At 46.7% G+C, this 26,366-nt stretch overlaps 1 protein-coding gene across 5 annotated transcripts in view; it reads left to right on the top strand.

Annotated features, from left to right (window-relative positions):
- LOC137652344 (mannosylglucosyl-3-phosphoglycerate phosphatase) overlaps positions 1-26,366 on the top strand; it is a 266,291-nt gene that overhangs the window by 102,431 nt on the left and 137,494 nt on the right. For all 5 annotated transcript variants that reach the window (XM_068385696.1, XM_068385700.1, XM_068385697.1 and 2 more), the window contains exons 4-5: positions 3,558-3,706; positions 14,847-14,963. In XM_068385696.1, coding sequence (XP_068241797.1) covers positions 3,558-3,706; positions 14,847-14,963 — 266 coding nt within the window. The remainder of the gene's footprint in view (positions 1-3,557; positions 3,707-14,846; positions 14,964-26,366) is intronic.

The following is a 26,366-nucleotide window of genomic DNA, read 5'->3' as shown; positions in this document are numbered from 1 at the left end:
TGAAGTGTCCACTGCACTAATGTCCTAAGAATTCCCCATGTTAAAAAACTAGAAAATATCTTATCACCAGCTTGATATCTCTCTATCACTTTCAAAAGCAGAGGGAAGTCTAAATCACTTTCGCTGCCTATTTTTAACAAGTTCTCCATATTTTATCAAGTCAGATGATTTATCCAATTAAACTACTTTTGACAGTCTACACCACCTTACAAGATATCCCAACACATGAACTGACACTGTTCAAGACACCTGGCCCTTCTACTGTACTTCTTCTGATAGAGACTCCGAGAGAGTTGCCTCCTCTCCCTGGCCTGTTGTGCCAACCACATGTCAAGATATCCCTTAGCTCGGAGGAATCTCTATGTTTTAATGCGTGAATGTTACCTAGCACCTCTTTTCAACGAAAGTCGTTTCGTGGGAGGCTGCGCAAGAAATTTTGGGATGCCTCCGGAAGTCTTCAATTTGTGTGCATCAAGCTGAGTGGGTCATCTTCTCTGGTTGGTGTCGTGAGAGGGTTGTTTCTCCTCTCTGAGCCTGTATCCTGTTAATAGCCAAATTTTTACTTTACTTCTTGAGAAAAACATCCATTTCAGTGTCAGCAGTAAAAAGTTATTGTTCAGCCTTGAGCCAGGCCTTTAGGCTGAAAGGAGTTGATATTTCTTCTTTGGCAGAACTCACTACAGTATGCTCATATGGATTTTTGAGAGGGCTTGTCCTCTGATAGAGGTGAGACTACCCCCTGAGACATTACCAAGGTCTTATGTTCCCTTTAGAGGGCACCACCTTATGAACTTTTGAGGCTTTCCTCAGACAGGTAACTTACCCTTCAAATGGTTTTCTTGCTTGCCGTAGCCTCATCCAAACTAGTTAGCAAGCTTCATGGTCTCTCCATTAGCATTGCTCATATTGAGCACTGGAGGCACATGTAGGTTTCCTTTGTCCCTGAGTTTGTAGTCAAACACAGAATCCATCAGTGATCGTTTCCAGGTTGCTTCTTTACAGGTCATGAGCCTTAGAGTGGTAACCAACGATCCTTATCAGCTACTTATGTCTCCTGTGAGGGCGCTTAGGTGCTACCTTAAGCTTACGCAAACTACTCAACCTCACCTTGCAGAATCTCTTCGTCAGCACTGGAAGAGTTAAGAGGAAGGTGACTAAAAGTACGATCTCCTCTTGGCTGAAGGAAGGTATTAACTGTACCCAATCACCATCCTCACCTACTGCTCCGGATAGAGATCAAGTTTGGATTCATGCTGTCATGGGTTTAAGCTCAACCCTGGCATTCAATAAGAAACTATCTGTGGCACAGTTACTCCAGGCAGGCATCTGGAAACAGCAGACCACATTTACTGCATATTGCCTGCAGGAATCGTCTTACGGGTCCCTATACACCTTTTCACTAAGACCTGTTGTATGTATACAGCAGATGATATAGTTAGCTCTGGTCCTCTCACAGTACCATTAATTTGTATTGAAGGTGCAGGTTATGTGTTAGACTGGGAAGGAAGTGAAAATTGACTGGCTCTTTCCTATCCTTTTCATCTTCCCCTCTCTTTGGGGAACAGCATTGAAATCTCTGTCAGCTGGAATTGATTTGCATTCAGGTAAGCCCCCGTGAGCTGGTAGTTTTTCTGCAGTATTATATTTTGTAACCAGACAAACCCATTGTTATATCGATGCTTCATTGTTACTATACAGAGATTTTTCTGCTCCGCATCCTTTATTGCATGGGCCGTGGACCCGCTGGTATTGACAAACCACTGTTGCACAAGATGTAAGGAACCTTGACTGCAAGACTTTCAAGGGTCCGAAATTTGGGTATCCCGGGATAATTATCAAGCCAGTTGGAATAGGAACTTCTTTCCACCTAGGGATGAGTCTCCAGTGTAAAGGAAGAAGGTTTGTAATAGTATCAGAACCATTGACATATTTGGAGGTAATTTTTATTTCCTAACCATACAAACCTGAGTCCTTTACTCAAACTTTCTCACCATCACCTACCCCTGATAAGTCCCAACTGCAATGTGAGTGACTGTGCAGTGAGTAAGCAGGGGGTATGGCTTTACCGCTCCTTGCTGGTAACTACCGCCCACCTGTTTATACCTCGTTATAAAAGTTTAATTGCCGAGTATTCTAGCTTTGCTAATATTTATCCTATGGGAACAACTCAGTTTTGTATGGTTAGGAAAAATAAAAATTACTTCCAAATTTTTCATATCTTTAGACCATTTCAAAGGTGGGTTATTTGGGTGATAGGAACAGTTATGTGTATGTAAGAGATATGGAGATTCTAAGGTGGTTTATCTTCGGTGTAGGATAATAACCAAATTCATTGTGTGCTATGTTTGAATAAACAATTACTTACTGTACATTATTGTCATTTGAGCCACACATAACCTATTGCACTAGACTGCCAAGTTTTGTTGCAAACTTCTAGTAATGCTTAGTTTGGTCAGGACTATGCTCTACACACTTTTTGTATGTAACCTTGAAAGTGTTAAAGTATTTAGAATATTACGGTAGAGGTTGGACAATATTTTAGCTAACTCACCCTATTAAGCTTATTCAAAGATAATTGTACAAATGAATTAGGTCTCCTTAAACGACTTATTTCAGGCTATTGAATAGTTTAAAGATATGGCTTATTTCACATGGTTTTAAACAAACTACACTTTGTATATCTAGATTTCATGGCTAGTTAATGGTTTAGAGGTCTAACCTTGAGAATTTGAGCTGAACATTAATTGAGGTTTTCAAACTAGAAAATATGTGCTTCAATATTTTTCCCAAGAAGCCAATATCCCAGCAGTTTATGCTGTATCATGACCTCCAGTAGTACTTCGGTGTACAAGTTTAATCTGTGTCGGCAGTCTCGTAACCAAAAATTCTTGTAAAACAAAGTAATTTTCATATAAGAAATTAATGGAATTCATGTGATGTGTTCCACATATACATGAATACTCATATAAACTAATTTGTAAAGGTTTGTGAAGTTATATAAATAGCGAATTGTAACCTCTAACATTAGAAATAAATACAAATTAATATTTCACAATAACAGAAAGAAAGCATTGACAAAGTAACTTGCACTTTACCTTTGAGGAGAGTCGTGACTGGTGTACTTGAGACGAGGAGGAGAAGGAGGAGAAAGATACTACTGCTTAGAGGAAGAATCTCCCTCCTTGAGAACTTTGGGTAAAATATTGGGAGAAAACTGTGTTTGTTGTCACTAACTGAATCAATTTCTGCTTTATGGACACTTATTCTTATTTTACAATCATATATTAAATTTTGACAATGAACCTATCTAGAGTTGACTGCTTTAGCCTTTTCTTTAATATGACATAAAAATGGAGATAAAAATCACATTAAAACGGTGAGAATTCTATGTTTGTTGTGTATGGGCACTCGAAGGGAAATCCCTGCTTGCTGACCAATACAATGCTCGTATACTCATTTAAAATTTCATGCTCATATACTCATAAATCGATTTATCACTGTATCACAATTTTTGTTTGGAATATAGTATACTATTATTTCTTCTCCATAACTTGCAGATTTTGGCCTTGAAAGACTAATAGATGTAAAGTCAAGAACACCTTTTCCCTGGTTAATGAGTAACGTCATAGACAATGAAACTGAGCAACCCTTAGCAGAAGGTGTCGAATCTCATATTATAGTATGGCATGGCTGGAAAATTGGTATTGTAAGTAATTATTTTATTTATTTTCAGTAGCAAAGCATTATATTTTAGAAAAAATTATTTTTTCCATGACTAAATACAAACCCTTCACTATTTAAAGAGGATATTACTTTTGGCAAAGCTGAAAGACAAGCCATGAGAATTAGAGCGAGGGATAACCACCCCAACCGCTAGTTAGCGGGAGGGGTGGGAGCTAGCTGACTACCCTGCTCACTCACACATCTGAGCTGGGCACCCACTTTGCTTTCTGGCTCAGTAGAGGATGGTCACTGCCGCTCTCTCCCGCCAAGACTTGCCATTTGAATGATACTTTTATGCTTTTTTGTTTTCAGAGTGTGCGTGTACCCTCTTGTCTATATGTACCTGTCCTAGTCCCGAAGGCCGCTCCTGCGGTACCTTCATGTCCCCCCTTGAGTCGGACCCCCACCTCCTGAGTCTGGCTTATCAGGACCATTGGTGTGATCGGGACAACACCTGTGATGAGTGTCGGGAGTGGTCTGCCTCTCCGTGGGAGAGGTGTGAACGCAGGAAAAAAAAGAAGGCCAAGCGAGATTCTTCTCCTTTGGGGTCCTCCTCGATATCGAAGAAATCACAGACTTCTTCTTTAACTCCCCGATCTCTTCCTGAAGCTACTCCTCTGCCGGTCCTCTCAGAGGAACGGGCGAATAGCAGCGCATCCCTGTTAACTCCAGGTCAACCTTGTGAAACTGGGGACGGTACTGTTTCATCTAGCGATTCGGTCCCGCCCCTCCCCCCAGGGAGCACCTGCTCTCTTTCTGATTTGTTGTGCTTTTGGCCATTGCTGGGCTTTGATGGTCCCCCTTTGAAGGAAGTTCTGTTTGAACTCCTTCAGTTTGGGTGTTTGAGCGGAAGCGCACTCCTACTTTCTCGGAAATGGAGCCTTCCCTCTGGGTGCAGGCGCTGTTGCCTGTCAGTCTGACTTTTGGTCTCCTGTGGCTGACGCCGAAGATGATGCATCTCCTCCTTAACAAGTTCCTCCTTTGGGAGAACATTCTCTTGATTGCAAGAGAGAATCGTTAGTGACCAGGGAGTAAATTACTGTATGCCTACGCTTCTCCCCCTAGGGCTGGGGGAAAGCATAGTCCTAGGAGATGTTCTCTTTCAGGAGAACATTCCTCTCGTTCGCAAGAGAAAGGTTGTGAGCTTTTTGTGCCAGAGCATTTTCCCTCCACAGAGGATCCTGCTAGACGTTCCACTTTGGGGGCCCGTCGGGTGGAGGAGTTTCTGACCCCTCATGACCCTGGGTGTGCTCCTCCCCCAGCGGTAATGAAACGCCTGTTTGAACCTTTGGGTTCGGTCTCGTAGTTCCTTCAGGTTCTCATGATGGTCTCGGTGAGCCTCCGGGCTCTCGTAACCCCAAGCCACCAGGCTTCCGTTACGCTTAGCCTTCTTGCTCTCATAACCCTGGACCTTTGGGTCCTCGTTGTGCTGAACCTTTGGGCTCTCGTGACCCGGAGCCTTCTGGTTCTCGTCGCGTAGAGCCTTAGGGCTGTTGTGACCCGCGCTGCGTTGAGCCTTCGGGCTCTTGTGACCCTCGTTACGTTGAGCCTTCGGGCTCTTGTGACCAGCGTCACGCTGAGCTTTCGGACTCTCGTGACCCTTAGCCTCCGGGCTCTCATCTTGTGGAGCCTTTAGGCTCTCGTGACCCTCGTTGTGTTGAGCCTTCGACCTCTCGTGACTCTTGTTATGCTGAGCTTTCGGGCTCTCGTGACCCTCGTTACACTGAACCTTTGGGGTCTTGTGACCCCCGTCGCAATGATCCTTCAGGATCTCGTAACCCTGGGCCTTCGGGTCATCATTACGCTGAGCCCCCGGGCTCTCGTAACGCTGAGCCTTCGGGTTCTCGTCGCAGTTGAGCCTTCGGGCTTTCGTAACCCTGGACCTCCAGGTCCACATCACGCTGATCCCTTGTGTCTCATGATACAGAACCTTCGGGTTCTTCTCACATGGCTCGCACTACCCTGGGCCTCCAGGCTCACATTACGGTTTACCTCCGAGTTTTCATAACATAGAACCGTGGGCTCATATCTCATTAAGCCTTTGGGCTTTTGCTATGACAATCCCCGGGATCTCGTCATCAGACATCTGTTTGTATTCAGCAGCGTCGCGCGGCAGAACAGCGTCGCATGACCTACCTCAACTCTACCCATCTGGTCGTTATGCGTCAACTAAGCTGGCCTTGCCAACTTCTCACCACTCTTCTTCGGATAAGGTACCGTCACCTTTTCTGGTGACGAGAGATCTTATCCCTGTTTAGGGAAACCCTAAGGCGTCTACCAGTCTCGCCAGCCGCATGGGTGCTCAATTGCCACAAGCCGGCTCTTGCCACCTTGCCGTTCTCCTCCTTTTCATTGCGTGATCAACTGCCCCGACCCTCCCCAAGGATTGGTACCCTCTAGATATGGTTCAGGGACAAAAGACTTGAGAAAGCTCCAGAGCAGTCCGCTTCTTCGAGGTATCAACGCCCGGGAACCCCCTAGCGGGTAGACTGGTGCCAATCCTGTCTGCTGGTAAGTAGTCTAAGAAACCTTTACAGGTTCTTTGACCCAGGGCTGCTGTCCGTCCAAAGGATCCTCCTCCTAGTTCATTGGGGAGTTGAGACCCCGATGGCTTAGCACACTATTAACGTAACGCAAGGAGGTTGTGACGGGGGCCATTCCCTGTTTTCAATCCTTGAATCCCTCTGTTGGCGGCTCTCCTTCCTGGCGCCTCTCCTGCTGCAGATCCTAGGAGGATTTCCGAAGGTTCTGCCCTGGCGGGACTGTTTATAAGGAGAGACCCCTCTCCCCTCGGAAGAGGAGTCGAAAGGAAAGTGCCATGGGGATTCCTGGGAGTCCCTTACAGTTTCAGGTTCCACTGGTTGAACCAAAAGGAAAAAGGAAGAGGATTAGGCCATCTCCCACAAGGGAAGACAGGTCTATCTCGATGACAAACCCCGTGCGCCTCTCTCCGATAGAGGTAGTTTCAAGGGAGTCTCGCCCACTATCACAGCGTGGTGTCATTCCTCCCTCCGGAGAGGATCAACGTTCTCTCAGGATAGAAAAGACCGTAAGGACTTCTCTAATGGAGGAATTCCTGCCTCAGCGCAAGAAATCAAATGACATCTTTACTATTCCGAATTCCTCGGCAAGAGTGTCCGTTTCATCAGCAAGAGCTTCTGTGCCTTAGCAAGAGAGGCAGAGGGAAGTCTCATCTAGCACATCAACTAGAGTTGCCCTATCAATGGCCTACCTTGACAACTTTGACCCACCCCTGAATCCCCTCCCCCCCTCACACACCGGTGAAATGTCCCACTTCACTTTTGGCTCGGACGATGTACAGACATGCCTGTCTTCGTCCTCGCTTGGCAGCCATTATTTGTTTTGTCTTTACTTAATCACTTACTTTTCTTATACTCAATATATATGTAAACATATTTTCGTGTTTATGTATATATTTGAGTATAGAAATCAGTAAGTTTCCTTTTCAGAGTTCGTGCTTGTGTGTGTAGTGTACGATATCTCCGTGGAGCCCTCGGCAGTTAGGTCACCACGGTGTAATTTCATGGGTCGCGATCGAGTTTGACTACGGTCTCTCTCTCTCTCTCTTGAGGTCGTTCACCCTTTAGTACGTTTTACCTTTACTACGTCTGGGTAGCTTCCTTCCCGTGTGGGTGGGGTTGCTACGCCGTACATTTTGTCTCATTTAGTTTATGAATCTAATTGTATTTGTTGACTTTTCAGCTTTTTGTAGAACGATTCCTTTCGGGGTTTTCGTTCTTTATTTAGTGAACATTCATATTTAAATTAAATAATTATAGTTGTTATAATTCTGTGTTTGTTACAGCTCTCCTTCCGTGAGTGTAAGTGGTTTTGAGGGCACGTGCCTGTTGTGTAATTCTTGTGTTCGTTTCCCTCGGGATTCCTCTTTGGAGTCTTCCCGGGGGAATGAATGTTAACTAATGACTTTTGTTTTTTATTTTTCACAGTTAACGATCTAGTTTTGTTTGTGTAATGTGACAACGAAGCGAGCTGTCTTGTTGGGGCCTGGGGAGTCTGCTGTTGCTGCCTCCCCTATAGATCTTCGTCAGGGGCGTGTCTCCTTCTCCTGGAAGTGCTCCCGTGATGACTGACAGCTCTCCAGTTCATTTTAGAACACTCAGGAGGCTCGCCTCCTTGGGTGAGTAACTTCCCTTCCGAGGGAAGTTTTCCCGTCCAGGCTTGAGTTTTTTCCCTTCGGGGGGAGCTCCTCTTGCCTTCATTTTGTTCCTGGTCCTCCGGCGGTTATGCTCTTGGTGCTGAGCGACTGCTTTTGTAACCTTGCTCAAGGGGCTGAGCGGTTGCAAGCTCGGACCATGGAATTCGTGCGACTATGCTCTTGGTGCTGAGCGGTCGCACCTGCAGTTACGCTCAAGGGGCTGAGCAACTGCAGGAGCCCCTCTTCGGAGGATTGCTCTTTTTAGGTCACTGGCTGACCCGTCTCTTCTACGAAGTGTTCCTCTTTTGTTCGCGAGGGAGGACACTCATAGAGACTCCTCTTCGGAGGACTCTTCTGCTGTTGTTGCTGATGTTGCTGAAGGCTCAGTTCCCTTCGGGGGGCTTCCGAGCCCTACGGTCTCTCCTGCGAGTGCTTCTCCCCTGGGGGGGAGTTCACCACAGAGACTCCTCTTCGGAGGACTCCGTCTGCTGTTGTTGCTGTTGTTGCTGAAGGCTCAATCCCCTTCTGGGGGCAGCTGAGCCCTACGGTCTCTCCCGCGAGTGCTTCTCCCCCGAGGGGGAGTGCACCACAGAGACACCTCTTCGGAGGCCTCCGTCTGCTGTTGTTGCTGAAGCCTCTGTCCCCTTCGGGGGGCAGTTGAGCCTATGGTCTCTCCTGCGAGTGCTTCTCCCCTGGGGGTGAGTTCACCACAGAGACTCCTCTTCGGAGGACTCCTCCTGCTGTTGTTGCTGTTGTTGCTGAGGGCTCAGTTTCCCTTTGGGGACAGCTGATGCCTATGGTCTCTCCTGCAAGTGACTCTTCCCCTTGGGGGAGGTCATGTTCAGAGACTCCTCTTCGGAGGTCGGAGGGTGTTGCACCTATCCGAGGTCGTCTTCATCTTTGTTCGACGTTCTCCGCAGAGGACACTCCTCGACGAGTACCGACCGTTGCAGCTGCTACTCCTGCCAGACCTTCTAGTCTTCACCTCCGGTCCTGGATGCAGATGCGCAGTGGCCGCCAACACTCCCCGTTTACAACGGGGACCGGTACCTTCGGGTCTAAGGGGCTTATTCCACAGTGTGGGTAAGTCCCTTAAGTGCCAGGTTTTTTCCTGCGCGCCCACGATCTCCTGCGCGCCCGCGCGCAGTAGCGTTCTAGCGCTCGCCTGCTGTGGACCACGACCTCCGGTAGCTGAGTCTCGCCGTAGATCTTCTTCCTGCTCGCCAGCGCTCACCTGTACTTCTGTCCTTCTGTGCGCCAGCTCTCTTCAGTTCGCCAGCGCACATCTGCACGCCCTTTCTTGCTACGCGCCATGGGCGCCAACGGTTTTCCTGAACGCCCAGGATCGCCTGCTTGCCAGCACGCATCAGTGCTCCCCTTCCTGATGCACCTGCGCGCCTTCTGATTAGCGCGATGCGTGCTAATGTTCGCCCTCTCGCCCACGATCTATCAGACCTGGGCGCAGGCAAGAAGTTTTCCTTCGCCTTCTCGCCGTCAACCTTCTCTAGTCTCTTACGCATCAGCGATCTCCTACGCGCCCGCGCGATTCTTCGTCTGCGTGCTAGCGTTTTTAACGCACCACCGCTCGCCAACGCGCCATCGCTTGAGCAACGCGCCATCGCTTGCCAACGCGCCATCGCTTGCCAACGCGCCTTCACTCGCCTACGGGCCATCGCTCGCCAAGACGCGCCATCGCTCGTCAGCGGGCCATCGCCCGCCTACGCACCATCGGTCTCCCGGCCGCCTGCGCTCGCCCTCGCGACCGCGCGCCCATGCGCCCACGTGTCCACGCGCCCGCGTGCCCACACGCATGCGCACATGCGCACCCATGTTCACCCGCGCGCGAACCAACGGTGTTCCATCGCGCGAGCGCCAGCGCGATTCCTGCCAGTAAGCCATCGCGCGAGCGCCAGCGCGATTCCTGCCAGTAAGCCATCGCTCGCCAACGCGCCGTCGCTCGCCTACGTGCCATCGCTCGCCAACACGCCGTCGCTCGCCTACGCGCCATCGCTCGCCTGCGCACTATCGGATTCCGACCGCCAGCTCTCGCCCTTCCAACCCCCTCGCCCTCCTTCTGCGCTCCCTCGTGCACTTTCGTCTGCGCGCCCACGCACGGGTGCTTCCACCATTGATTTACCATCGCGCGAGCGCCAGGGCGATTGCGACCGCGATTCCCGTCGGGGTTTCGCCACACGGGCAACCTGGCGATTCTTCTGGAGCGCGTATTTCCAGAACACGGTCTTCACCCCGTAAATGCAGAGCATGGCACGTGCAAGAGCAGGAAGAATCTTCAGGGAGGTCTGAGCAACATTCTTCTTTCCAGAACCTGGTTTACCCCTTCCTCCTCACCATTCCCTGGAAGGGTCTTGCCAGGGAGTTTTTCTTTCGAGATTTCTCCGTCGGGCAGGGGGTGACTGGTTTAGCCCTTCCTCTTCACCATTTCGTGCAAGGGGCTTACCAGGCCTTTCCCTCCCCGATTGCGACCCGAGGTTTTGTACAAGGAAGCTCCAGGAAGATCATGGGTACTTTCCTTGTCTCGGGCTCAAGCACCTTTGCATTCCGTTGCCAAGTTTCGAACTTGCGGACAAACTCGATGTTGGAGCATCTAGACGCAGTGACCGAGGGCTTCCTCTCGGGAGTCCCATCCGTGGATGTCGACAAGCTCAGACACTCTTCCATCCTTGGGAAGAGCTTGTTTGAGCCCAAGGACAGAGAAATGGACAGCTGTTGTGCGGAGGAAGTCGAATCCCGTTTTCACTCCTCCAAGCCGCTTACTTCCAGACCCTGCAAGCCTCCGACGCCTCTTCATTCAGCCTCGTCAGCCTAGGTTATCGGAACCGGCTACGGCAGCTAAGACAAGGTGTACAATAGCAGTCCCCTCCTGTCAGCGACAGGTAGGACGGGAAGTTCTCCCGGGGAGGCATAATCCTAGAGGGAGCGGCCGAGCTCACAAACTCTAGGATTGGCAACCACCCTTGCAGGTCTCACGCTGGAAGGATGCCTAAGGTTACTCGTCCGGATAACAGCTTCCCGATGCCGATTCCTGCACGATCTCCGTGATCAGCCAAGGATATCGCGCCTCGCTCTTAACATCTCTCCTCCACTGTCAGCGAATCCAGTGTCGCTGAGCCTCTACAGTATGCCATGGGGTCGGCAAGAGGGTTGCCCGTTGGGCAGAAGGAGCCATGCCTTAGGAGAATGTCCTCCATAGGGTCGTCGACGGCGTCCCCCCCGGCTTCTTCAGTCGATCCTTTCTTGTAGGAAAGCATCTGAGACGGGAGTTCCGTCGTCGACCTCTCAGCTCTGATCAAGTTTGTCGAACAAACTTCGTCCAGCGTGGAACAGCAGAGTCGATCAGACTGGTAACGAGACCGCAAGACTCCTTATGCCCTGGATCGGAAGGACGGGTACTTCCAGGTCCCATTCCATCCATCTTCCAGGAAGCACTTGGAATTCAGCCTAGACTACAGATGTACCTGCTTAAGATGCTGTGTGGCGATCCCGCCGCAGCATCGCAGGTTTTCACCAGAGAACTCTCCCTGCTTTCCTCATGGCCACTCAGGAGCAGGCTTCCGCCTCCTTCGCTTTTTGGAGGTCTGGCCAACTCCGGTAGTCTCGGGTTCGACCTTCTTAAACACCGGGACAAGCTTCCGGGACTTTACCAAGAGTGAGGGATCATGGTAATTCGCAAGGAGCCTTCTCTACTTCTACCTCAACATCTGGAATATCTAGCCATGATATTGACTCCTTCTCCGAGCCTTACCTTCAGTTGACTGTGGCAAGGCTGAGGAGAGTCGCAGAACCTTTTCTCAGTCAAGGAGAGCTTTCAGCCCTATCTTGGAACGTTTCCTGGGTCTCCTTTCCTCATTGACCCGTCTAAGTTCCGAACAATCGCCTCAGGATAAGTTCCCTGTTAGGCGGGCCAAGTTCCGGTGGAATCAAAGCAACGATTAACCGGACTTTCTGGCCCCTATGGGACCAGCAGAACGATTAGACCTGCAATGGGGGTTGACCTATGGAACCTCTTGCATGGGAGTGGATATTCTCGTCCTTTCCCCGCATTTGATACTGTTCTCGGACTCGTCAAAGAAAAGGGGGGGGGGGGGGGGGCATGTTCCGGTTCAATCCTATGGTCAGGACCTGAAGGGTACCTCCTCATCATTCAGGTAGGCTTAGAGGCCGTAGTCTGGTCCTTCTACAAGATCCTACAGATCCTGCCGAGTCGCTCCGTGCGCGACAACTCCATGGTACTGGCGTATTCCAACTAGCAGGCAGGTACATTTTCATACTTTCGCATCTTGCAATAGAGATACTGAGATGATCCGAAGTCCACTCAATATCACTATCGGCTTGCTCATTCCGGGCAGAGGAATGTTCTCTCCGACAATCTGAGAAGAGCCTCACAGATAGAGAGTACCTGGGGGTCTTTGGTCTCTAGTAACCAGCAAGTCCTGGCCTGGGGGACCTGATCACGACAGCCTGGAACTTCAAGCTGCCGCTGTACTTCCCCCCAGTCTCAGACCCCAAGGCTCTTTGGCAAGATGCTTTCCGGTGACGGTGGGACAGCATCGACGCCTACGTCTTCCCACAATTGTTGTCTGTTGAGAAGGGGTCTCAACGAGACCAGGTTGTCTGTCAACCTTTCGATGGCCCTGAGAGCTCCGCTGCGACTATACGCAGAACGGTTTCCGGACCTTCTGCATCCCCTGACGGAACTCCCGGGAGAGCTTCTTCCACGACACAGGCTACTCAAACAACCACACTACAACATCTTTCACAAGCCATAGCATCGCTTCGGCTTCATGCCTGGAGACACTACGCCGCCGCCTCACGTAGAGACAACCCGCAACAGTCGCGGAGCGGAGGTCGCGTCACCTGCGATAGTCATCCGCAGGGGTCTACCAGGCGAAGTGGAGAGTCTTCTGTGGTTGGTGTCGTGGGAGAGGTATCTCTTCCCTTGATGCCTCTACTCCAGCAATAACGGAGTTATTGCTTATTGGCGGGAGGAAACTCGTTTCCGCTCTCGGCAGTGAAGCCGATCGCTCAGCCTTTCCCTGGCCTTCAGGCTGAAAGGAATAGACTTTTTCCTTCCCGCTGGATCTTTCTTTGCTCATGCGAAGCTACGAACGTACCTGCCCCCAGACGGAGTGAGACCTCCTCCATGGAGCATGGTTCGAACTTTTAAGTCCCTTAAGAGATCTTCTTACGAACCATTACGTCAGGCCTCTGATCGTCGTCCGTCTTGGAAGACGGTGCTCCTGCTCGCTCTGGCCTCGGCCAGTGTGTAAGCAATCTTCATGGTCTCGTACGACTCCGCCCTTTCAAGAGGATAGGGGGAGTTAACATTCAGGTTTGCTCCTGAGTTGTTTTCTAGACTCAGAATCTTGGAATCCCGGACCTTCGGTTCGACTCCTTCAAGATTTCAAGTCTCCGTTCTGTATCAGATGACCCAGACCTTCTCCTTCTTGCCAGTAAAGGAACCGAGGGGTTATCTTTGAGAACAGCTGCAGTTTGTCCTCACGTGCAAGCCCGGTTTTGGGAGCACAGGAAGGACGCAGGGGAGAGTCACCAGTATGCCTTTTCAGCTCGGACTCAAGGGCATTCATCTCGACCTGAATCCAGACCCTCCCCCGTCACGTCGCCCTACAGCACGATGTCGGATACATCGCAACGTCCCTGGCCTTCAAGAAGAACTACTCTGTGACGCAGGTGCTACAAGCTGGAGTCTGGAAGCGTCTAGTGACCTTTGCAGCCCACTTCCTGCAGGACGTGACCCACAGGGGTATCGATACGTTTCTATCGCTCTGTGGTGGCTACACAACAGCTGGTCTAACCTCAGGCTCCTTTTTGGACAGTAGCAGAAGGTTGAGGGCATTGTTACCAGGTTTTAGACTGCATTAACGGAAGAAGTATGTCTGGCCCTTACTTCTTTCTTCATCCTCCCCTCTACTGGGGAAGCAGCATCCTGGTCTCTGCATAGCTGACCTCAAACCTCTGCAGGTAAACCATGCATCCTTGTGTTCCAAGTATTGAGACAATACTGTCGCGTCCCCCATACCCTGACGAGGTGGTATTGGGAACGTCCTAACCCAGAGTTCCTTCTGGAACTCCAGGTCGACTGCCTAGGACGGGTCACACTTTCTTCCTTCACACACAAGCTTATGTAGGCCACACGTTTCCTTCCGGAGCAAGGAACTTGTGAGGCGCAGGGACTCCTTTTCTCGAGTGCGACTCACTCGGATTCTGATTCCCCGGGTAAGCCAAAGCCAGTATGTCTGGGGACTTTCCACCTTTCCTAAGGGGTAAGTCACCCTATGTAAATAGCGTGGTTTGTATTTCGGTTACGGAACAAATGACAAATTCGGAGATAATTTGTATTTTTCCTAACCATACAAACCTTAGCTATTTACACATATTTGCCCGCCAGCCCTGTCCCCCAAGTTAAGTCCTACCTCTAAGTGAAGTGAGACATTTCACCGGTGTGTGAGGGGGGGAGGGGTAGCAAGCTACCCCTCCCCTACCCCTGCTAACTAGCGCGGGGGTAGTAAACCCTCGTTAAAATCTAATGGCTCGTCAATTTCAGCTACGCCGAAAGTAAACCCTATGTAAATAGCTAAGGTTTGTATCGTTAGGAAAAATACAAATTATCTCCGAATTTGTCATATTTGTAAGGTTCAGGATATATTTAGCTTCTAGATTTTCCATAGTGGTTGAATTCAAAGTTAACAGATTTTCTAGAACAACTTCCTTTATGAGATAACCAAATGAGCATGTGTATACTGTATATAGTACTGTAAGTGAAATAAGAAGTTTTTATTAGAACAGGAAAATGACTAAAGGTTTTTATTTTAAATCCTGTCTTCCACAGAATATAGCAACTCACAGGGGTCTGCTCACTCTGTTTTTATTGTGAAAGTTTTCACTGTTTTTATTTTTTATTTTCCAGATTGGTTTAGTGGAATGGGAATGGTTAGAAACCTTAGCGACAATCAATGCTGAGCAAGTGACATTCACCGATTATGTAGACAGAGGAAGAGAACTTGCCACCAATCTGAAGAATGAAGTAAGTTATAAATGTTATCAAAACTTCCTACAGTAATGTATTTAATCTTTGCTCACATATATTCCAGGTTCCTATTAAATTTTTATTAAGATTTTCTTGTAATACTCTACGTCTTCATAAACATCCCCCTCCTTGTTTACCAATTTTTTTGCTATAATTTTTCTCTCATTAGAAACCTCACAGTGTAGATGTGAACTGTAAAGTCTTTGTTATATTGATACTTCAAGATGTAAAAGAGGTTAACTGGAAAATTTAAATCACTGAAAATATCATAATAGCCTATTGGGACAAATGAAATACAGATCTGTACTGTATACGGTAACCAACCACTATGTGACCAGATGTGCTCCAAAAGTGTATTTGGAAGCTGGAAAGTCAACGCTAGTAGGGTTAGACAACCCCCTACCCTCCACTGCTTTCCATTAGCTGATCCTGCAGTCGCTAGCTAACTAGGCTATAGATGTAACAATAATTCCTGCATTTAGGTATTAAATGAATTAATATTTGATATTCCAGTTATTTATTTTCTTTAAATTTTACCTACCAACAATTTTAAGTTTTTCTTTTCAAGTTTTCAGTCAGCTGCGTGATTATGTATACTAATTGATGAAAGGAACAGCCATATCAAGAATTCTTAGGTTTATTTCATCTTACTGTGTGAAATACAGTATCTTTAAAGTGATTACAGTAATTTGGAATGCATTTATTTCCCTTACTTTTAACGACCAACCGTTTAAAGATTTATTTTGTATCACTACATATTCTTGCTGTCAAAGTATGTATTTTTAATGCACATTCCGTTGAGTTAATGAACCAGTTTTTTCATAATCATGGTATCAAATTAACAAATATCAATAAAGAATAAGGAGAAAATTGATGCCCTTTAAACAAAATTTGATAACCATCAGATTAAAGAAAAATTTTAATCCTATTTAAAGAAAAAGCTTTTAATAACTAATCTTACCGTGTAAAGTAGAACAACTGGCTTACGGTAATCAAATCTTCTATTGTTGTATTTTAATTTTGAACTACATGTCATGAGTTTGTTGTCTCATGAAATATTGCATATTAGGGATACAATATCAGTGTTTGGCAATAATGAAGAAGTGTTTTTATTTCTATTTTGTCTAGAAAAATTAAACTAGCCTACACTACCAAACATCCGTAAGGTAATAGCTACTATTAAGACAATAGTGAATTGTATAATACTGTGAATCTTAGCTTTATCCCACACTCTTGTAAACTTTTATTGATTTTTGCTTTATTGTTCTATGTTAGAGCTGAGAGTGTCACCTAAAAATTAATGATTAAAAGTTTTTTTCCGTGTAGGAACAAACTAAAATAAAGATTATTAAAGAAGGGTAAGCTATGAAAACAATCATAAATAAATGATAAAGAACATTTTGTAGCATTTAAAAAGTAAAAATAAATTCAAAATAAAAAAAAGAATTGTAAAAGCATTTGAAAATTATTGAATCTGGACTTTGTATGAAAATTAATATACTGTATGGGAACGTTGCCAACTGATATAATGACAAAGATATAATGACAAAGGTTGACAATCATCTAATCCAAATGCATGCATGTGTATGATGTCAAAAGAAAAATTTTTTAGACTTTCCACTGTACATGTAAATAAGGACTTTCAATATCTTATCTTATAATACTGTATTTGTACAGTGATCTTAGATAATTCTAAAGTATCCTTTAATAAATATTACAGTTTTTTTTTATTGTATTTAATACTTTGAAAGGTGATATTAACAACAGTGAATTACAAAATTTGTCACTGTAATGGTATTGCAAGTGGAGGAAGCTATTGAATTAAAATTCATATAAGTCAGCAATCTTTAACAAATGTATGTGCATTCATTTTAAATAAATTTGAAATATTATTTCATGCTTATATGAACTAAAAGGATTTCATTTTTTTTCTTAGGCAATCCCTCTCTCTATCTCTTATGATGTGTTTTATCAATGATTTTGATACACTAATATCCATCCTGTTTTTAACTTTTTGATGATCGCTCTGTCAATTATAGCTGTTCGTTCCCTGTGCTTAGAAAACAATTTTTTTTCAAATCACTAGTGACCATATGTAAGCTATAACATTAATTTTGATTTTTTTGCTAAATGGTTATATTTTATGACAGAATAATTGGAATTGGAATAGAACATGTCTGTCTATAATAGATTTTTAGATATACATACATACATATACCAAGGCACTTCCCCAATTTTGGGGGGTAGCCGACATCAACAAAGAAACAAAAACAAAAAGGGGACCTCTACTCTCTACGTTCCTCCCAGCCTAACAAGGGACTCAACCGAGTTCAGCTGGTACTGCTAGGGTGTCACAGCCCACCCTCCCACATTATCCACCACAGATGAAGCTTCATAATGCTGAATCCCCTACTGCTGCTACCTCCGCGGTCATCTAAGGCATCGGAGGCAGCAGCAGGGCCTACCGGAACTGCGTCACAATCGCTCGCCATTCATTCCTATTTCTAGCACGCTCTCTTGCCTCGCTCACATCTATCCTCCTATCACCCAGAGCTTCCTTCACTCCATCCATCCACCCAAACCTTGGCCTTCCTCTCGTACTTCTCCCATCAACTCTTGCATTCATCACCCTCTTTAGCAGACAGCCATTTTCCATTCTCTCAACATGGCCAAACCACCTCAACACATTCATATCCACTCTAGCTGCTAACTCATTCTTACACCCGTTCTCACCCTCACCACTTCGTTCCTAACCTTATCTACTCGAGATACACCAGCCATACTTCTTAGACACTTCATTTCAAACACATTCAATTTCTGTCTCTCCATCACTTTCATTCCCCACAACTCCGATCCATACATCACAGTTGGTACAATCACTTTCTCATATAGAACTCTCTTTACATTCATGCCCAACCCTCTATTTTTTACTACTCCCTTAACTGCCCCCAACACTTTGCAACCTTCATTCACTCTCTGACATACATCTGCTTCCACTCCACCATTTGCTGCAACAACAGACCCCAAGTACTTAAACTGATCCACCTCCTCAAGTAACTCTCCATTCAACATGACATTCAACCTTGCACCACCTTCCCTTCTCGTACATCTCATAACCTTACTCTTACCCACATTAACTCTCAACTTCCTTCTCTCACACACCCTTCCAAATTCTGTCACTAATCGTCCAAGCTTCTCTTCTGTGTCTGCAACCAGTACAGTATCATCCGCAAACAAAAACTGATTTACCTCCCATTCATGGTCATTCTCGTCTACCAGTTTTAATCCTCATCCAAGCACTTGAGCATTCACCTCTCTCACCACTCCATCAACATACAAGTTAAACAACCAAGGCGACATCACACATCCCTGTCTCAGCCCCACTCTCACCGGAAACCAATCACTCACTTCATTTCTTATCCTAACACATGCTTTACTACCTTTGTAGAAACTTTTCACTGCTTGCAACAACATTCCACCAACTCCATATAACCTCATCACATTCCACATTGCTTCCCTATCAACTCTATCATACGCTTTCTCCAGATCCATAAACGCAACATACACCTCCTTAACTTTTGCTAAATATTTCTCGCATATCTGCCTTCCTGTAAAAATCTGATTCATACAACCCCTACCTCTTCTAAAACCACCCTGTATTTCTAAGATTGCATTCTCTGTTTTATCCTTGATCCTATTAATCATTACTCTACCATACACTTTTCCAACTACGCTTAACAAACTAATACCTCTTGAATTACAACACTCATGCACATCTCCCTTACCCTTATATAGTGGTACAATACATGCACAAACCCAATCTACTGGTACCATTGACAACACAAAACACATATTAAACAATCTCACCAACCATTCAAGTACAGTCACACCCCCCTCCTTCAACATCTCAGCTCTCACACCATCCATACCAGATGCTTTTCCTACTCTCGTTTCATCTAGTGCTCTCCTCACTTCATCTATTGTAATCTCTCTCTCATTCTCATCTCCCATCACTGGCACCTCAACACCTGCAACAGCAATTATATCTGCCTCCCTATTATCCTCAACATTCAGTAAACTTTCAAAATATTCCGCCCATCTTTTCCTTGCCTCCTCTCCTTTTAACAACCTTCCATTTCCATCTTTCACTGTCTCTTCAATCCTTGAGCCAGCCTTCCTTACTCTCTTCACTTCTTTCCAAAACTTCTTCTTATTCTCTTCATATGAATGACCCAATCCCTGACCCCACCTCAGGTCAGCTGCCCTCTTTGCCTCACGCACCTTGCGCTTTACTTCCACATTTTTCTCTTTATATTTTTCATACTTCTCTATACTATTAATCTGCAGCCATTCTTCAAAAGCCCTCTTTTTAAATATTTAACTTAGCCGGTGAATATATATAGCTGCAACTCTGTTGCTCGACAGACAAAAAAACAGTAAAACTCGCCAGCGATCGCTATACAGGTTGCGGGTGTGCCCACCAGCGCCAACTGTCGGCCAGATACCATACTCGTTGTAAACAAAGACTCAATTTCTTCTCTGTCGACGTGTCGACAAGACGTACTTTACTCGCTGTTGAAACCTGGAGTTTTTCCCATCATATTTGGTGAAGTACTTTATTTTGGTTATGAGCTTTCGCAGTACAGGGTTTTTCTTCAAACAAATCCTTGAACTCTTTTTTGTATCGGATTCATTGTTGATGACTTAGATCGTTTTTTTGGAATTTTCCCTTGACCAATTCAAAATGGCTGACCTTTCACAAGTTCCCAAGTTTAGAAAATGCAATGCTAGGGACTGTCATAGGCGTCTTCCAAAGGCTTCTCTCGACCCTCACACTGTTTGTTCCAATTGTCGGGGTAAAACCTGTCAATTGGAAGATCGGTGTGAGGAATGCGTGGGCCTTTCGGAATTCGATTTTATCGAATTTGAGAAGTATACACGCAGACTAGAGAGAGATAGGGTAAGGAGAAGTTCTTCTAGGTCGGTAGATTTTTCCTCTCCTCATGCCCCTCAACCTAATCCTTCCCCTGTAGTGGTTGTTCTTAACCCCCCTCCTAGCACTCAGGAACCATCGATGGCTGACATGATGCGTGCTATCCATGCCTTGGGGGAGAGAGTTGAGTCTCTTGCAAGTGACCGCAATCAATTCATGGATGTTAAGGAACTAAAGTGCCAAAGTGCCACGGGAAGTGATAAAGTGCCTAGTGTTTCTCAAAGTGTTGTGAACAGTGTTGCGTTTGAGGGTTCGTCTGTTCTTGCCTGTCGTCCTCCTAGTCCGGGACCTCTTGCAAGCTCCCAAGCCCAGGGGAGAAGCAATGTCGTACGACGTATGGGTTCGAGAGGCTTTGATCAGCGAACAGACGTTCCCTCTATGGTATCAGGCGTATCTCTCCAAGATCGCCCTTACCAACGTAAGACGAGAGAGCCCGTTTTTACCTCGTCGTCTGAAGGTGTTTCTCGTAAGAAACTTTGGACCAAGGTCTCACGACCTTTAAAGCGTAAGTCGGTCCCTTCAGGACAAGTCCAACGTCCCGGTTGTAGCCACTGGGTCAGTTCGGACTCGTTGCCGTCATCTGATGACTGCTCGCCGCCTAAGAGAGGCAAAGCGGTACCGCCTCAGTCGCTCACCCCGTCTGTTGCCACACCTGCTGCCGTAGACCCTAAATGGGTATTGCTACAGGACATGCAGTCCAAGCTTGCGTCCTTGATGGAGGACTTCAATGCGGAGAAGGTTGCTGCTGAACCTTCTGGCCAACAACCATCCAAGCGGTCTGTTGTGCTTCCTGTTGACGCTGAGGTTACTTTCTCGCGTCTACCAGTTGAGGTTGTACCCCCACCGATGCGACCCAGTGTGGTTTGCCAGCCGCACGTTGACGTTAGGCGACGCACGGAGGTGGTTGTTGATGTTCAGGACGTTCAACAACCATCAGAGGGGACTTGTTTTGACGCGGTGCGTCAACCTCCGCAACCCGGTATGGTGTTGACTGCACAACCCAGACGGTCTAAACAGTCTCGGTTGGACGCTGTGCGTCCTCGCGCACCCATGGTTGTTGACAGTTCACAGACTGTGCAGCAGTTCCATGACGTTGCGTCCGGATCCGTCACGCATGCACCAGTGCGACCGGACTCAGCGAGCCAAACGTTGCCCACTCCGTTGCCGTTTCCTCATCAGTTTTCGGATGAGGAACTATCAGATGAGGACGTTGCTGAACCGCAAGAGGATCAACCTTCAGAACTGGACGAACCTAAGGCAACTCAACCATCATTGGACTTTAGAAAAGTCATGGCTGTTTTTAAGGAATTGTTCCCTGACCACTTTGTTTCTGTGGCTCCTCGTTCGCCGCCGTCAGAGTTTGTGTTAGGCGTGCCTGCTACCACACCTGCCTTTACTAGACTCGTTCTCTCTCGTTCATCCAAGAGAGCTTTGCGGCTGTTGGGAGACTGGTTAGAGACTAAGAAGAGTTTAGGAAAGACAGCATTTGCCTTTCCCCCATCTAAACTCTCGTCTAGATCGAGCGTCTGGTATGCCACGGGAGAAGTTCTCGGCTTGGGAGTTCCTGCCTCTGCCCAGGGCGACTTCTCAAGTCTTGTAGACTCTCCCCGCCGCCTTGCCATGAGGCGCTCGAAGATTTGTTGGTCACCATCGGACCTGGACCACCTTCTTAAAGGGATTTTTAGGGCTTTCGAAGTCTTTAACTTCCTAGACTGGTGCCTAGGAGCCCTGAGCAGGAAGATCTCTTCTGCAGATAAGGACGTTTCCTTGCTCATTATGTCCTGCATGGGCAAGGCCGTCCGTGATGGGTCCAACGAACTAGCCGCCTCATTCACGTCCGGAGTCCTGAAGAAGCGAGAGTCTCTATGTTCTTTCCTGTCTGCTGGAGTGACGCCATGCCAGAGATCCGAGCTACTCTTTGCTCCCCTTTCCAAGTGCCTGTTTCCTGAAGTCTTGGTAAAGGAAATTGCCCTATCCTTAGTTCAGAAGGACACCCACGATCTAGTTGCGTCCTCTGCTCGCAAAGCTCCCCCTTTGCCTACATTGTCTGCTAGACCGAGGTTAGACACTCCAGCGTCTCGCTTTATTCCGCCTTTCGTGGCAGAGCCTCCAGCAGAGGAGGTGCTCGTGCCGAAGGGAAGCGAGGGAAGAGGAAAGGATCCAAGTCCTCTAAGGGCAGAGTCTGACTGCCCGCAACTTCAGACAGCAGTAGGAGCCAGACTCAAGAACTTCTGGCAAGCCTGGGAGAAGAGAGGCGCAGATCAACAATCTGTGAAGTTACTCAGAGAGGGGTACAAGATCCCTTTTGTACGCAAACCCCCTCTAGTGACGTCCCCCATCGATCTCTCTCCCAGGTACAGAGAGGTAGAAAAGAGACAAGCCCTGAAACTGGAAGTGTCTCTTTTGCTAGAGAAGGGAGCGGTGGTCAAAGTCTCGGACCTTCAATCACCGGGGTTTTACAACCGTCTCTTCCTAGTATCAAAGAAGACAGGAGGGTGGAGACCGGTGCTAGACGTCAGTGCTCTGAATGTCTTTGTCACAAAGACGAAGTTTTCCATGGAGACCACAAAGTCAGTCTTAGCAGCGGTCAGAAAGGAAGACTGGATGGTCTCGCTAGACCTAAGGGACGCCTACTTCCACATCCCCATTCACTCAGACTCCCAACCTTTTCTGAGATTCGTCTTCGAAGATGTGGTCTACCAGTTTCGGGCCCTGTGCTTTGGCCTAAGCACAGCTCCTCTCGTATTTACGAGGCTGATGAGGAATGTGGCCAAATTCCTCCACTTATCGGACATCCGAGCCTCCCTTTATTTGGACGACTGGCTTCTCAGAGCCTCTTCCAGTCGTCGCTGTCTGAAGGATCTCAAGTGGACTCTAGATCTGACCAAGGAATTGGGACTCCTAGTCAATTTGGAAAAGTCGCAGCTGGTCCCATCCCAAACTATTCTGTATTTAGGGATGGAGATTCACAGTCAAGCTTTTCAGGCTTTTCCGTCGGCCCCCAGAATAGATCAAGCCCTGTTTTCCATCCAGAAGATGCTGAAGAAAGAACGCTGCTCAGTCAGGCTGTGGATGAGTCTGGTAGGGACGCTGTCATCCCTGGAGCAATTTGTATCACTAGGAAGACTACACCTCCGTCCTCTTCAATTCCATCTGGCTTTCCACTGGAAAAAGGACAAGACGCTAGAGGCGGTCTCGATCCCGTTTTCCGGAAAGATGAAGTCTTGTCTGACTTGGTGGAAGGACAATATCAACCTAAGAGAGGGTCTTCCCCTGGCTGTTCAGTTACCCAACCACGTTATCTTCTCGGACGCATCGGACTTGGGCTGGGGCGCGACGCTGGACGGTCGGGAATGCTCAGGTCTGTGGAACACGAGTCAGAGGAGCATGCATATCAACTGCAAGGAGCTGTTGGCAGTTCATCTGGCCTTGAAAAGCTTCGAGTATCTCCTTCGAGGCAAAGTGGTGGAAGTAAACTCGGACAACACCACGGCCTTGGCGTACATCTCCAAACAAGGAGGTACCCACTCACTGACGTTGTACGAGATCGCAAGGGACCTGCTCATCTGGTCAAAAGATCGAGACATCTCCCTAGTAACGAGGTTCATCCAGGGCGACTTGAACGTCATAGCAGATTGTCTCAGTCGGAAAGGGCAAGTAATTCCAACAGAATGGACCCTCCACAAGGATGTGTGCAAGAGACTTTGGGCCACTTGGGGTCAACCAACCATAGATCTCTTTGCAACCTCGCTGACCAAGAGGCTTCCAATCTATTGCTCGCCAGTACCGGACCCAGCAGCAATACATATAGATGCCTTCCTCCTAGATTGGTCACATCTGGATCTCTACGCATTCCCACCGTTCAAGATTGTCAACAAGGTACTGCAGAAGTTCGCCTCTCACGAAGGGACAAGGTTGACGTTAGTTGCTCCCCTCTGGCCCGCGAGAGAATGGTTCACCGAGGTACTTCGATGGTTAGTAGACGTTCCCAGAAGTCTGCCTCTAAGGGTAGACCTTCTACGTCAGCCGCACGTAAAGAAGGTACACCAAAGCCTCCACGCTCTTCGTCTGACTGCCTTCAGACTATCGAAAGACTCTCGAGAGCTAGAGGCTTTTCGAAGGAGGCAGCCAGTGCGATTGCTAGAGCAAGGAGAGCGTCTACCATTAGAGTCTACCAATCGAAGTGGGAAGTCTTCCGAGACTGGTGCAAGTCAGTTTCTGTATCCTCGACCAGTACCTCTGTAGCCCAAATAGCTGATTTTCTCTTATACCTGAGAAAAGGACGATCCCTTTCAGCTCCCACTATCAAGGGCTACAGAAGCATGTTGGCATCGGTCTTCCGGCATAGAGGCTTAGATCTTTCCAACAATAAAGATCTGCAAGACCTCCTTAAGTCTTTTGAGACCACTAAGGAGCGTCGTTTGGCTACGCCTGGGTGGAATTTAGACGTGGTACTAAGATTCCTCATGTCAGACAGGTTTGAGCCTTTACAGTCAGCCTCCCTGAAAGATCTCACTCTTAAGACTCTTTTCCTGGTATGCTTAGCCTCGGCTAAAAGAGTCAGTGAGATTCATGCCTTCAGCAAGAACATCGGATTTTCGTCGGAAAAAGCTACTTGTTCGCTGCAACTTGGTTTTCTAGCCAAAAATGAGCTACCTTCTCGGCCTTGGCCTAAATCTTTCGATATTCCCAGCTTATCGGAGATCGTAGGCAATGAACTAGAAAGAGTCTTATGCCCTGTTAGAGCTCTTAAGTTCTATTTAAAGCGTACTAAACCTTTACGAGGCCAATCTGAAGCTTTATGGTGTTCAGTTAAGAAACCATCCTTGCCTAGGTCAAAGAATGCTTTGTCATACTTTATCAGATTGTTAATACGAGAAGCTCATTCACATCTGAGTGAGGAAGACCGAGCTTTGCTTAAGGTTAAGACGCACGAAGTTAGAGCTGTAGCAACTTCCGTGGCCTTTAAGCAAAATAGATCTCTGCGAAGTATTATGGACGCAACCTATTGGAGAAGCAAGTCAGTGTTCGCGTCATTTTACTTGAAAGATGTCCAGTCTCTTTACGAGAACTGCTACACACTGGGACCATTCGTAGCAGCGAGTGCAGTAGTGGGTGAGGGCTCAACCACTACAATTCCCTAATTCCATATCCTTTTAATCTGTCTCTTGAAATGTTTTTAATATTGTTTTTTATGGGTTGTCCGGAAGGCTAAGAAGCCTTTCGCATCCTGGTTGATTTGGCGGGTGGTCAAAGTCATTTCTTGAGAGCGCCCAGATTAGGGGTTTGATGAGGTCCTGTTGTATGGGTTGCAGCCCTTGATACTTCAGCTCCTAGGGGTCTGTCAGCATCCTAAGAGGATCGCGAGGCTCCGTAAGGAAGACGTACTTACAAGGCAGAGTAATCGTTTAAGTCGACTTCCTTACCAGGTACCTATTTATTTTGTTTTCGTTATATTGATAACTTCCAAAATGAAATAAAAAACTCTTAGCTTAAACGATGTAAACATATTTATCTGGTCTCTACCCACCACCCTGGGTGTGAATCAGCTATATATATTCACCGGCTAAGTTAAATATTTAAAAATGATATTTTAATTATAAAATAAATTTTTGAATATACTTACCCGGTGAATATATAAATTAAATGACCCTCCCTTCCTCCCCAATAGAGACGCAGTGGGATGAGAAGAAATTGAGTCTTTGTTTACAACGAGTATGGTATCTGGCCGACAGTTGGCGCTGGTGGGCACACCCGCAACCTGTATAGCGATCGCTGGCGAGTTTTACTGTTTTTTTGTCTGTCGAGCAACAGAGTTGCAGCTATATATATTCACCGGGTAAGTATATTCAAAAATTTATTTTATAATTAAAATATCATTTTTCTCTTCCACTTTTACCTTCACTCCTTCATTCCACCATTCACTGCCCTTCCTCATGCTGCCTCCAACAACCTTCTTTCCACACACATCACTCGCAATCCCAACAAAATTTTCTTTTACTAACTTCCACTCCTCCTCTAAATTGCCAGTTTCTCTTAGTTTCACTTCATCATATATCATTTTCAACCTTTCCTGGTATTTACTTTTTACCCCCGGTTTTATTAGCTCTTCAACCCTCACTACCTCCCTTTTACATCCACCTACTCTATTCCCCCGTTCTTTTGCTACAACTAATTTTCCTTCCACCAAAAAATGATCAGACATACCGTTAGCCATACCCCTAAACATGTGCACGTCTTTCAATCTTCCAAACATTCTTTTAGTTATCAACACATAATCAATTAATGCCCTTTCTACTACTCTTCCATTTGCCACTCTTACCCATGTATACTTATTTTTTATCTTTCTTTTTGAAAAAGCTATTACTTATCACCATCTCTTGCTCAACACACATATCTACCAGTCT

Source organism: Palaemon carinicauda, chromosome 13, assembly GCF_036898095.1.
Source record: "Palaemon carinicauda isolate YSFRI2023 chromosome 13, ASM3689809v2, whole genome shotgun sequence".
NCBI lineage: Eukaryota > Metazoa > Arthropoda > Malacostraca > Decapoda > Palaemonidae > Palaemon > Palaemon carinicauda.
Note: the sequence above shows the minus strand (reverse complement) of the source record. Positions and strands in the feature narration are given on the sequence as shown.